General features: G+C 56.1%; 1 protein-coding gene and 1 long non-coding RNA gene across 2 annotated transcripts; both read left to right on the top strand.

Moving 5' to 3' along the window:
* Positions 1 to 1,320: 1,320 nt before the first annotated feature.
* On the top strand, positions 1,321 to 3,254 carry LOC135174364 (uncharacterized). Its single transcript, XR_010301863.1, has 3 exons — positions 1,321 to 1,416; positions 1,792 to 2,017; positions 2,532 to 3,254. It is a non-coding gene; the product is annotated as an uncharacterized LOC135174364 (long non-coding RNA).
* Positions 3,255 to 4,004: 750 nt separating this feature from the next.
* LOC135174367 (WD repeat-containing protein 91-like) lies at positions 4,005 to 9,013 on the top strand. Its single transcript, XM_064141637.1, has 6 exons — positions 4,005 to 4,033; positions 5,766 to 5,900; positions 6,406 to 6,421; positions 7,697 to 7,791; positions 8,104 to 8,278; positions 8,861 to 9,013. The coding sequence occupies exons 1-6, from the start codon at positions 4,005 to 4,007 to the stop codon at positions 9,011 to 9,013; spliced, it is 603 nt and encodes a 200-aa protein (XP_063997707.1).
* Positions 9,014 to 12,519: the final 3,506 nt, after the last annotated feature.

Here is a 12,519-nt window from a genome sequence, read left to right as displayed (position 1 = left end):
TTCCTCTCTTCTCCCTCTCGCTCTGTGGGTTTGAATGGGAGAAGAAAGGTGCCAAAACCTTCTTCCCCCCCACCTCCCAGCCTGCAGGCTTGAAGTGGGGCAGCAGAAGTGCCCTTCTGCAGGGGGGCTGACCCCTGTGGCAGGCAGCCCGCGCCGCAGTCAGGCTGGTGGTTGGCTGTGCTCTCGCGCCTGGATAAATGGGAGTGGACACTTTGTCTAGAGAGAGGATAAACAGAACAAGGGTTCTGCCTCGAGGGTTCCTGCCTGGAGAGTTCTGGTCTTGAAAGAGCTTCTGCCCTAACAGAGTGCCTGGCAGGACAGGTTCCTGTCCTGACTGCACTGTCCCTGCTTTTGGACAGCTCCTACCTCTTGTGCGGCTCTTGGTTTGATCCCGTCCCTGCTTTTGGATGGTTCTCCCCACTTTGGCACCCTCCTGTGCAAACCAGCAGGCTTGGCAAGCCTGGGGTCCTTTGAGAGCGAGCCGGCGGTGTCTGGACCACTCCCTCTCAGACCCTCTCAGTAACCAACTTCCTGGCTGCCTCCCAGACTGGGGGACCCTCGCAGTTTTGGCTCTCCCTTGCCACTGGGAAGGCAGCACTGTTCCACGACCATCCCCTTTGGGAAGAAGTGCTGGAGACATTTCCAAGTCTGGCAGCTCTGCCACTCGCCTAAGGGCTTCTGCGGTGTGGATCTCTGTTCCTGGGCACTGCCTGCACCGGCAGAAGGTTGCTCCTGCAGAGGAACCCAGTAAGGGATCACTGCTGAGTGCCTATCTCACCTCCGTGAGTAAGCTTCTCCCTTAATCTTCTGCTCAGCCTGACTGACAGTGGGGTGAAGCTGTGCTTAGAGCTTAGCCTTTTCCATCGCCCGACTTCCTAAATGGCTACATTGATCTGAAATATGTCTCTGGAAGAGACTCCTGATTGAACTGAATCTGTTACTAAACTACACTAATTTTTGCCTATGGTTTTGGGGGCAGGGTTCCAGGAAAATAGAACAATTCTATTTCTTGTAATTCCTGCCTCTGCCACATTAATTCCCTGCCTCCACGACACCATGGCGCAGCTTATGCAGGGTAGTTCCAGAGTGGAATGTCTTCCCAGGAAAGGATGCATCATCACAGGACCTGATTTAATTTGGGCTCAGCAAAATTGTAAACATTCAGAAAAAATCACAGAGAGGTTCCAGGAAAATAAAATAATTCCATTTTTTGTAGCTCCTGCCTCAGCCACGTTAATTCCCTGCCACCTTTAGGGGAGCACTGCCAGAAGCACTGACTTCACCATGACAGAGGTCTGTGTCTTGTCTCTTGAGCAGAGAGAGCCTCCTTAGGAGTCCGAGGCAGAGACTGGGCTCTCAGGGACCTTCTGTGCTGCTGGGACCGCATGGCCCTTCCTTCTGCTGGCTTGGAGGCAGGTGAGCACCTTCCCTGCCCGGGGCCGTGCCTGTCCCGTAGCAGCCAGCTGGCACCTGAGTGCCTGGGCAAAGGCAGAGGCTGGGAGGCCAAGGCATGCGCCTCCAGCACGGGGCCTGGCCTCTGCAGGGGTGAACGTCTGCAGAGCTCCCGCACTCGCTGCAGTCAGCAGGCTGAACGCAAAGCAGTGACAGAATTGGCCTTTCCTCCTGCCCTGAAGAGCCCTCCAGAAGACTTGGCTCTACTGCAGCCCCCTCCCTGGCTGCCGCGGGACTAAGGCCGTGCAGGAGCGCTGGGAAAGGAAGGCAGCTTGGGCTTGGCGCTTTGCTTTCAGGCTACTCACTCCTGCCCTGGATCTCTCTCTCCCCTGCTGGCAGATCGGCTGCGAGGAAAGCTGCAGTGGGGGAGAAAGGCTGCGTCATGCCAGGCTAAGGACTGCTGGCAACCAGAGACCAGCCAGCAGCACAGACCAGAGTGGGCAGGAGCTGCCACATGGCCAAAGCATCTCACAGCCGGCATGGGACCTGCTGCCTCCCTGCCACTGGCACCCTGCAGCACTGCTTCTCCTGGCAGCTCCCCCCCAGCGCCAGCAGCATCACAGAGGTGGGTGACCCAGTGGAGGACACTTAGGAGCTGCCCATCTGGCTAGGTGCGAGGTGACAGATGCTGGAGAGGGCCAAGGTGCCGCCCAGCTGAGCCCAGTCGCTCTGTGGCTGCTGCCAGCTGCCCTGCAGCTTAGGCTCTGGCACCACCTCCCCTCCACCTGCTTTCTGGTTCGCTTCTGAGGGCTATGGGAGCCTGGTCCCATGCTCCTCCCGGCAGCACATCATCTAAATAGGAGCAAGGAGCCGAGCCGAGCCCAGGCACTGCTGCTGGAGGCAGCTTTGCACTTTCCTCTCCTGCCTGTGCCAGCTGAGCTGAACAACTGCATGGCTTAAGCTCCCCCAGAAAACTCTGCTGCTGCACTGTCTTGGGTGTCTGTGGGGGCTGAGAAGCGTTTGTTTGGTATGGACACTGCTGTGGAGGTGACTGATGGTCCTCATGCTGACTCCACCTTGTCAGAGCTCACCACTTCACCTTTCTCACACTGAGCATTTGCCCTCTTTCTGCTTCCCAGACCCAGCTGCTTCTGTGTTCCCCTTCACCTGCAGACACAGTGCTTAGGCAACAAGAAACCTCTGAAGCCAGGAGTGACCTGAGGGGCAAAAGTCCTCCTGCTTTAGCCCTCCTGGCCAGATGAGAGCCATCGTTCTGGTTCTAGAAGCAGCCTTGGAGGTGGATCTGTTACAGAGGTGTGTGTTGGGGGTGATAGGGGTGGGGCATAGACCCTTGAAGCTGTTCTCAGAGTCCCACCTGGTGATTTCACATTTAGGCATGGTCTGGAAACCTCCCAGTGGTACACAGGCTGTGAGCCCATAATATTGCACCCACATCCAAGAGCACAGGGCAGGTGGAAGGAAGTGTGGAAGGAAGCCCTAAGAGACAGCTCAGTGGATGGAGCCATCAGGCAGATGGCAGTGGGGAGGTGCTTCCCTGCGTGCCCTGTGTGAATGGAACTGCTGTAGCATGGAGAAGGACAAGGATCTGCTCTGAGGCGGTTCAGGTGGCTTGCACAGCAGCTATGGTGGGGATGGAAGCCTTGCAGCCTGCCCAGCTTGGGGCTGGGTATGGCACTCGTCCAGCACTGGGGCTGCTGGCTGGGAAACTGAGGTAGGAGCAGAGGCCGCTGAGGCGAGAGCTCTGTTCCAGCACTGGCAGGAGGCCCCTCCAGAGGGGCAGTCCTGCAGTTTGGCCTCACATCACTCACTTTTCTGTCACTCAGGAAGGAAAAGGGTGTATGGCTTGGGGCTGGTGATTGCCCAGCTCCTTAGCTGCCCTCAGCACTGCAGGGGAGGTTGTTTTGCTGCCACAAGCAGCCTTCTTTCCATCAACATCCTTATCTCACATTGTGCTCCTGCTGTGCTGGGGCAGCCAGGATGACTGCCACATTGGGCCTGCTCCATCATGCCACAGCACTCCTCCCTCAAGCCACTGTCCTCCTAGAGAGGTGTCTGATCTGCTTCCCATCTCCTGTCTCCTGAGCAGTGTGGCAGATGGCCACACACCCTGGCTCTGCTTTCGCACACCTCCCTCTCTCTGCCCTTCTCTGCAGTGCTCAGAGCAATGCAGACAGCGCTTCAGAAGGTTGCTTTTGGAGTGGGGCATCTCCTGGCCAGAGCTGATTCCCTGATTGTGCAGCTATGGCAGAAGTGCTGCTCAGGCTTTCTCGAGGAGCTTTGTGTTTTCCTCCCTGCAGGGCCTTGGTCTCTGCTGCTCAGCATCCCTCCTGGAGTGCCAAAGCTGCCAACAAGCTGCCATCAAGCTCTGGTCTAAGGCTTACCCTTGGCACCACTGACCGCCTTGCTCTGGAGGCTCCTTCCACACCTCTGGCTGCCTCTTTGGCAGGTAGTTGCCCTGCTCTCCTCCAGGCGTTGAGGCAGGGCAGATTGTGGCTGGAGGCTGGGCAGGATGCAACATGCCCTGCTCTTCTCCTGCCTAGGGACCTTGTGCAGGTGTCCTCTGGCTTCAGACGCTCACAGCCTCTCTGAGGATGGAGCACCAGGGGAGGACAGGTGTGGGGTAAGCAGGGGACCATCATCAGCGTGTCTCATGGAGGAAGAATGGGAAAGGAGAGGGGAAAGAGCAGGGCTCCTGCATGTGTGTGCTGCAGGAGGAGAGCTTGGATGGAGTGTTTGGGCTGGTAAGGCCTCGTGTCTGTGGGTGGCAAAGGAGGGCACTTCTGAGTAGCCAATTTCCACTGAACTCATCTGCAGTCCTTCCTTCCTGGGAGTGCTTCCTGAAGCAATGTATCTTCTTGTGTGTGTGTTGAGGAGAGGCTCACCTGGCTCCACTGTGGCCTGAACTGCTCTGCAGCCCTTGGTGTCTTGTGGTGCAGCTGGAGCACACAGAGCAGGAGCACCAACAGCTCCCCTAGCAGCAGTCACAGGTCAAGCGTGAGGTGAGCTGGGACGCTCCAAAGTGCTGTGCTTGTTTCAGCCTGCTGCCTTAAAAGGAAGCTGCTGCACTTCCTTCCCAGAAGCTGGCCCTGACTGTGGCCTCACTCCTGAGGGGATCTCCACAGCAGAACTCTGTTCTCTCCAGTTCCTCAGGAACCTTCTCAACCACAGCCAGTACTGCCCCACCGTGCCAGGCTTGAGGGATGCCCGTGGGAGCCCTTAGGCTGGTGAGAAGAGTTCACTTCGCATTCCACACTGCTCAGAAATCTCTATTTAGAAACCAATCACACAATGGCCTTGGGTTTGGCATCTGCAGTCTGCTGGCAGGTGAAAATAAACCAATCTCAGTGAAGCAGAACCAGCTCTGTGCTCCTTTTCCTCCAGCTGTCACGAGGAAGTTGCTGCCACCCAGACTGCACCGCAGGGCAGCTCTGACCCTCAGCTGCCCTTTGGGAGCTGCTCTGCCTCTACCCAAACCTCTGTCCCAAGAGCTCATCCTCACCACTCTCACTGCAAAGAACTTCTTCCTCCTAGCACCTAATATGAAGGAAAAGACTAACCCCAGCATGATGCAGTTCAGGATGCTGCAGCTGTGTTTCACTCACATCCTTCTCCTGGCTTCCCTCCCGCTGCTCCTACAGGTCTCACTGAGCCTCTGTGCTCAGCAGTCTCATTGCAGAGGCTTCCTCCTGGTGCAGGGGAGGGGTAATGTGTTGTGAGCTGTCATCCTCTGGAGCCCTCTGCTGGGAGAAGTATGGGGCTAGTGTCGATGCTATCTTCTTCCTCACCGTAGAACCCAAAGAACTCTGGAGTCATGTTGAGGTTTTCTAGCTCACTTTTGTACCCTTCTCTTCCCTTCCCTGCTCTGCAGCTCCATGCTGCATCCAAATTCCCCATGTAGGACGTTCTTTACCCACGCTGGATGTTATTTCTGTGCTCTCTTTGTTACCCCTGAGACTTTGTGCAGCTCCAGCTCTGCCTCTGTTACTGCTGTCTGTGCAAGCCTATGGCTGTACCACACAGAGGGAAGCAAACATTAACCATGCATCCTTAGACTCACACCCTGCAGCTTGTGCAGGAAGAGTGGGCAGAGGTTCCTGTGAGGGGCAGATGCCAGCCAGAGAGAAACTCCCCAGGGCTGCAGGGTGGTACTGCTTAAGGGCACTGTGCTTGGCATGTGCAGCTCGGTGAGCTTCCTTGTGCCACTTACTGTGCACTGAAGAGGCTGCCAGGGAGCTCTAACTCCTGCAGAGGCAGTTGGCCTGTGGCCAGGAGAGGAAGGGTGCCTGGGATGTCTCCTTGCATCCAAGAGCTTCAGGGAGGAAAGTACCCAATTGGTTTCCTTCTGCACATAGGGTCAATGGCTCTGGACAGAGGGTGGCCAGCTTGGATGTGGGTGGGGGGATCAAAGTCTGGTCTCTTAACCCCATCCTGCAAGCTAAAGCTTCCTGCGTGTCCAGATCTCCGCTGCTGTCTCTGGGATGGGCCAAGCCTGAGGGGCTGAGGAGCAGCCTGCCCGGGGAGGTGCAGAGGCACCGCAGATGGTCGGGGCCCTGCTGCCGCATGTGGCACAGCACCTTCTAGGCAGCTGCACTGTAGGTAAGCTCAGGGCAACAGTTCCACCTCAGTGGCACATGGGCAGCCCAAGCCTGGAGGGGCAAAGTGTGCTCTGGGTAGTCTTGAGCAAGGAACTCAGCAGTGGCTGCCCTGAGCCAGAAGCTGCCAGGCTGCAGTGTGGGTGCGGCTGGAGGACAGAAGCAGCTCCCTTAAGTGCCTCTCTTCAGGCAGCCACTTGTAGAGGCAGGCAGAGCACAAGAGCCCATGGAACCCTGCAGCAGGGAGCTGTGCAGCTTTACTTGCCCCCTGAGGCAGGGTAAGGAGAGCAGGGCTGAGGAGCAGGGATGTGCTGCTGGCACTCTGCTCATGCAGCTGTGCAGAGGGCTCCGTGACCAGCTCTGGGCTGGCACTTCACCAGCTGGGGGCAGCTGTGTGCAGAAGGAGCTCGAGGCTTGCTTGGGGATCCTGGCAGTGCAGATGTTGCCTGCAGCACTCTTCCTGCAGCTCTGGCACTGGAGAGAGCCTTCACTTACACACTCTGTGAATCACAGAATGGTTCAGGCTGGGAGGGAGCTTCAGGAGCATCCAGCTCCAACCCTCCTGCTGTGGGCAGGGACACTGTACCCTAGAGCAGGCTGCTCAAGGCCTCATCCACCCTGGCCTTAAACACCTCCAGGGAGGGGGCATCCACGAGGTCCTGTTCCAGTGTCTCACCATCCTCACTGTAAAGGATTTCTTCCTAAGATCCAGTGAAAATCTCCTCTCTGCCAGCTTCAATCCATTCCCTCTTACCCCATCACTACAAGCCCTTGTAGAAAGTCCCTCCCCAGCTCTCCTGTAGTCCCCTCCAGGGACTGGAAGGCTGCTGTAAGGTCTCCCTGAAGCCTTCTCTTCTCCAGGCTGCACAGCCCCAACTCTCTGAAGCTGCCCCCATAGGGGAGGTGCTCCAGCCCTCTGGTCATCTTCATGAGCCTCCCTAGAACTGCTCTTTGTTCCATGCTTTCCCTTGACAGAGCTGTGTGAGAAGGCAAACCTGCAACCAAGGGAATGCTCTTCACATTCTGGCACTGACAATGTGCTGCTGCTGACCCCAAATGCCACCTCTGAAGAGCTGCTGCTGCAGCTTGTCTCTTCCTTTTGCTCTTCTACAGGCAGTTGTCCGCTCAGGTGTTCTGATGCTTCCTCTGCTTGGTGGAGCTCCTTTCCTGCTTGCTGACAGATTCCTCTTTCTGAGCTCTGTGGGGCTTCAGCAGTAAATCAGGGTCTGAAGTGAGAAGGATCTGGCTTGCTTTTGTCTCTGTAAGAAAGTGTCCCTGCATGGTTTTACGTGTGACAAAGCATGGGTGAGCCCTCTGGAATGATTCCAGCCCCCCTGGATGAAAGGAGGTGCTGCCTACTGGGGTTGTCTTAAACTGAGAACCTTAAATCTCTGTTACTCTTTCACTGCTGCTGTAGATAGTGAACCACTGAATATGTTTTGCATCCTATAATGCTGAGCCAATCAGGTCTTGCTCTCACTGGACAGCAGTGCTTTTACTCTGTCATCTGTAGCTCTGGGGCAGTCCTGCTCAGCGTCAGACACGCAGGAGGTCAGGGTGTGCCCTCATGGAGTGATGTTTAATCCAATGCACCAGCAGGGAAGACATTTGCTCTGGCATGAGTGGCTGTGGGAGAGCATCATTGTACTCCTCACTCACACTGCTCCCATCTGCTCCTTGCTGCTCTCCAGCTCCTGCCTGGCAGCAGGGTCAGGGCGCTTGGTCCGTGTGACACAGCAGCCAAGAGGAGTCTCTGTGCAATCAGCACTGATGAGGCCATGCCCAGGTACCTCTGGAGTGTGCAGCTTTACACACAGACACTGGGTCTGACTGAGCAAAGGTAGCTCCAGTCTCAGTGCTCCTGCTCTGTTCCTGCAGCTGCAGGACTCTCTGGCCTGCACCCAAGAGGCCAGTCCCTGCCTGAGCAGTGTGCAGCTGCTGGGTTCAACGAGGCACACTCAGAATCTAAGCACAGGCATCCTGCTCTCCTCGACAGTGCCCCTCTCTTGCAGGGTCTTCATGGCAGAGCCCACAGCTGAGTGCTGTGCTTGAGGCAGCTGTTGGAGAGAGGCAGTGCAGACTGTTTGCTGTGGCTCAGGAGCCTCTCGCTTGCCTGCAGCCCAAGTGGTGCCTCCTGTGTCTGCTCTGCAGCAGCTCCCAGCCCCATCTCCCATGTGGACATCTCAGCAGTAAGCTCTGGTGGCAAAAGCATGAACCAAACTCCTGGGAAACTGCTGCTGTGCGACACTAAAACAAGGAAGCAGCAGGGACTTGCTGGGCTTATTTCCTCCTTTCTGAGCAGGAGTCTCTTCTGTCTCAATGTGCAGGAGCCTCTTCCTAAGGGAGGCTGAATCTCTTCTCCACACCCTTCGTGTTCCTCCTCTCCCTTGTACCACATGGGAGGTAAAACAGAAGAGTGAAGCAGCAGCTGGGTTTAGGGGGGTTGGGTTTTGGCAGGGTTTTTCACAGTCCATAGCCTTGTTTCTGTCCTGCCTGTGCACTTTGTGACTGGGAATGTGCTCAGTGCACTGAAGCATCTTCTCCATTGCTTCAGTTCAGATAGGTCAGGTTGTGTCAGGGAATCCTCATCCCATGCCTCACCTCTGTCCTCAGGGAATGCTGCCCCTGACATGGAGGAGGAAGCAATGCCCTCAAGCTGATTCCCTGCCAGGTGTTTTTGCAGCCTTGCAGCCACAGCCAAGGAAGCTGTGGCTTGGCTGAGGGGAGTTGTTGATTTAGTGTCACAGCAGCAGCCAGCTTTGAAGTTTGTGGTCATCAGAGCTGCTGCTGCCAGAGGAATTCTTGCTGCTGGCTGCTGCCTTTCCTCCCTGCCCTGCAGATCCTTTCCTTTCCAGCTGCAGTTCTCCCTGGAGCCTGAGCCCATTGCTATTCACTGCACAGCTTTCAATCACAAGGGCAACCTGCTGCTGCTGGGGGCTGCAGATGGGACTGTTGGTCTCTTGGGCAGGGAGCAGAAGCACCTGGGGGCATTGCTTGCCAGCAGCTGAGCAGGAGCCTGCAGTGTGCCGGGGGGCAGAAGCCCAGGGGCTGCCTGGCCTGGATCACAGCTGGTGTGGCCAGCAGGACATGGGCAGTGATTGTCCCTCTGCACTCAGCACCAGTGTAAAGGGTAACCCCTCCTGGGGAGTGGTCTTGGCCCTGACCCCAGGTCCTCCTGACCCCTCCCTGGGGTGAGTCTGCACACTGCCAGGTGTGGTGCTTGGCCCACTCCCACTGCCCGTGTGAGACCAGAGGAGCTTCCTCTTCCTCTCTCTCTCTCTTGCCTGCCTGCTCAGCAGCATCACCACCCTGCTCCTGCTGCTCTGTGTCACCACTTGGCTGCAGCCCAGGGGGCAGACAAAGCCACTGCCATCAGATCTGGCTGTGTTCACAGGGTCTGTGCCTTCTTCTCCCTTCCCTACACCTTCTGTAACTTCCCTGCCTCTAACACCTTTCTTTGACTGTTAACATTTTCTTCTTTCCCCTGCCAGAGTGCAGTGAGATTGTTGATTTGGGGGTGCTGAGCTCTCCTCTCTCCATGGCTAACTCCTTTGCTTTGGGAAAGAAGGGGGAAGAGGGAAAGGCTTCCTATAAATTGTTCTTGGCTCTGTTAACTCTCTTGGAGTCTCTGGGAAGTTTAAACTAGAGCTGAGACAAGGAGGGAGGCTGCAGCTGGAATGCTGGGTTGAGTTTGGGACCCCTCTGCAGTGCAGACACTGAGGTACTGGAGTGTGCCCAGAGAGAGGCCAGGAGCTGGCAGTGGGGCTGGAGAACAAGGCCTGGGAGCAGTGGCTGAAGGAGCTGGGCTTGTTTAGCTGGGAGCAAAGGAGGCTGAGGGCAGCCCTGAGCATCCTCTGCAGCACCTCAAAGCAAGCTGCAGTGAGGTGGGTGTTGGTCTCTGTTCCCACGTAGCAAGTGATAGGACAAGGGGAAATGGCTTCCAAGTGCCCTAGGAGAGCTTTGGGTGGGTTGTTAGGGAAACTTCCTTCCCTGGAGGCGTTCCCAAGCACTGGAACAGGCTGCCCAGGGAAGTGTTGGCTCAGCAGCCTGGATGGCATTTACAAGAGGTGTGGCTGTGCTACACAGGGACAGCTTTCAGTGGTGGCTTGGCAGTGTCAATGGTTGGACTTGATGCCCTTACAGGTCTCTTCCAAGCTAAATGATTTTGTCCTCTCCAGGCTGTCCTTGTGCTGGAGGCGTTTTTAGGCCTCCCTATTTTGTGAAGGAGAGATCTGCTTCTGGCCTGGACACTGGGGTGGAGGCTGCAATCAGATGGTCTGTGGGAAGAGAGCTGCCAGCAGCTGCTTGGATGGAGTGGAGAGCAAGGGGAGGAGGAGAAGAAAGGTGGCTGTGGGCCCTGGTTGCAGAGTGCCTGCAGCTGGCAGAGAGCCTCTCAGCAGCCCTGTACAGCTGGAGGAAGAAGTGAGCTCCTGAGAGGCAGTGATCTGTGGCCAGTGCAAAAGCCCCACGTGCTGGAGAGTAAGCACAGGCTGCTGGCGTTGGGTCGCTGCCTCCAGGCTGGCTTAGAGGGCTGGGATGGAGACCTTATGGAGATGAAGGCCTTCAGCTGTGGGTGAGTGCAAGGTGTGCTCAGTGCTGGCTGCCCCTCAGACACGCAGCAGCAGGAGTGTGCCATGGGCTGGAAGGCTCCCGATGGGGAAGGCTACTCCGCTGAGTGCAGCTACGCTGAGAACAGTCTCCAGCACAGGGCAAGGTGAGCTCTGGCTGACCTCCTGGGGGTGAACATCTGCCTTGGCGCTGGGTACTGCCCTGCTTTGAGACAGAGTGAGCTCAAGGGGAGAGAGAGAAGGAAACCAGAGCCCTGTGGGTTGAGACAAGGAGAGTTTAATGCAAAGTAACTCAATGTACAGCACCTTCTGAGCAAGCAAAGCAAACCAAGGCAGCAGAACACACTCAGCAAACAAAGCAGCAAGTGGCAAAGGGCAGTGTCCAAGCCAAGTGAAAGAGACACAGACCCCAACTCAGAGAGTGGAAGAAAGCCCCCCAGAGCTGAACTCCAAGCCTCCCCACCCTCTGCTCCAGCCAGCACTTGTGCTACAAAGCTGGCGTGAGCAGCAGGGCAGCAGATTCTCATCAGCAGGCTGAACAGGCTGCCCCAGCTGCTCCCTGCCAGCCCAGAGCAGCACAGGTGTTTGGTGTAGCCTTGCTCCATCAGTCTCGGCCAAACCAAGGCCATGGCATCTTCACAAGACCTCCTCAGCTCTTTTGCAGCACAGCTTTGGGGGGCTCCAATTAAGACACAAAACTGCTGATGTGGCCTGGGTGCTGCAGTGACCTGGGCCCTGAAGCTACTGAATCAGCTTGCAGTAAGCCAGGTGGCTCCCCCGCCGCTGGGGACAGCAGCAACAATGCCCTCAGCCTCTGGCGGCTCTGCAGGCTGCTCACGGCAGTCTTAGGGTTGGGGGTGCTGCACAGCACCCATCTGAGGAGGGGACTCAGTGCCCCCTGGCTGCGTTTGCAGATGGCACCACATTGGGTGGCAGTGCTGACCTGCTGCAGGGCAGGAGAGTCTGCAGAGGGATCTGGACAGGCTGCATCAATGGAGCAAGGTCAGGTGTATGAGGTGTAACAGAGCCAAGTGTGGGGTCCTGCACTGGGGTCACACCAACCTCAGGCAGCACTGCAGGCTTGGGGCACCTGGGGGTGCTGGTGGCATGCTGGCTGAGCACGAGCCAGCAGTGATGTGGCAATACACACAGGCAGCAGTGCCTGTGGAAGCTTGGCACTCTTGGTGCTTGTCATGGAGAGTAGCAAAAGCCCCTCTAAAGTCTCCATGTCATGCAGATTTTTAGTGCCTCACATTAAAAAGCCAGAAGCATCGAAAAACCAAAACAATCTTCCAGTCCCATGGTAAGATTTCTCCCTAGGATAAGTGAAAGGTAAACACTGGCCATGCTTCCCTTTCACTTGGCCTTGGTTCTCAGACAAACAGGCTATTGTTTTGGTTAGTAAAACCGGCTTTCTCAGGCCTGCCCAGCACCTGCAGGTGGGCTGGCTTGAGGAGTGGTCTTAATATTGTTTAGGCAATGTTACCCAATTGTATAAGTTGCTTACTGTCTTGTGCCAATCTATGTGAGTAATGTAAGAGTGGTCTGAACTGGTGGGCAAGTCTTATTTGAACATTATAAAACTGGTGGACAGGCCAGGATAGGGGTCCTTTTTCACCCTTTGGGGTTTTCTTGCTCCATCTTGGACCTCGCTCCTGCCTGCTCCAGCCTCGCCTCGGGCGGACACACCGAGCCGCAGAGGCTGGGAGCCTGCACATGCCTGGACCCTCACCGGGAGAAAGGGACTCCCTACAAAGCTACAGACTGTGAGTAGCTGATGAACTATTAAATCAAACCACAGAGACTCGAAAGAACTCTCTTTAAACATCATAGACTCTTCAATTTGCCATTTTCGGAAATGTTACTTTGACCTCGATCAAAAGAATTCCCAAGGGTGGTGTAGTTTCAGGGAAGGGGAATTCGCATTTTTGCAATAAATCACTGAT

Source organism: Pogoniulus pusillus, unplaced genomic scaffold (assembly GCF_015220805.1).
Source record: "Pogoniulus pusillus isolate bPogPus1 unplaced genomic scaffold, bPogPus1.pri scaffold_62_arrow_ctg1, whole genome shotgun sequence".
NCBI lineage: Eukaryota > Metazoa > Chordata > Aves > Piciformes > Lybiidae > Pogoniulus > Pogoniulus pusillus.
The sequence above is the reverse complement of the archived record's forward strand: the minus strand, read 5'-3'. Positions and strand labels throughout refer to the sequence as shown.

Excerpts from the sequence above, each read along its gene's own strand:
- LOC135174367 (XM_064141637.1), top strand. The coding sequence starts at position 4,005 with ATGGAGCACCAGGGGAGGACAGGTGTGGG. Across the intron at positions 4,034-5,765 it reads CAGGGGAGGACAGGTGTGGG|GGTCAATGGCTCTGGACAGA; the intron begins GTAAGCAGGGGA and ends TTCTGCACATAG. Across the intron at positions 8,279-8,860 it reads CAAGGAAGCAGCAGGGACTT|CTGCAGTTCTCCCTGGAGCC; the intron begins GCTGGGCTTATT and ends TTTCCTTTCCAG.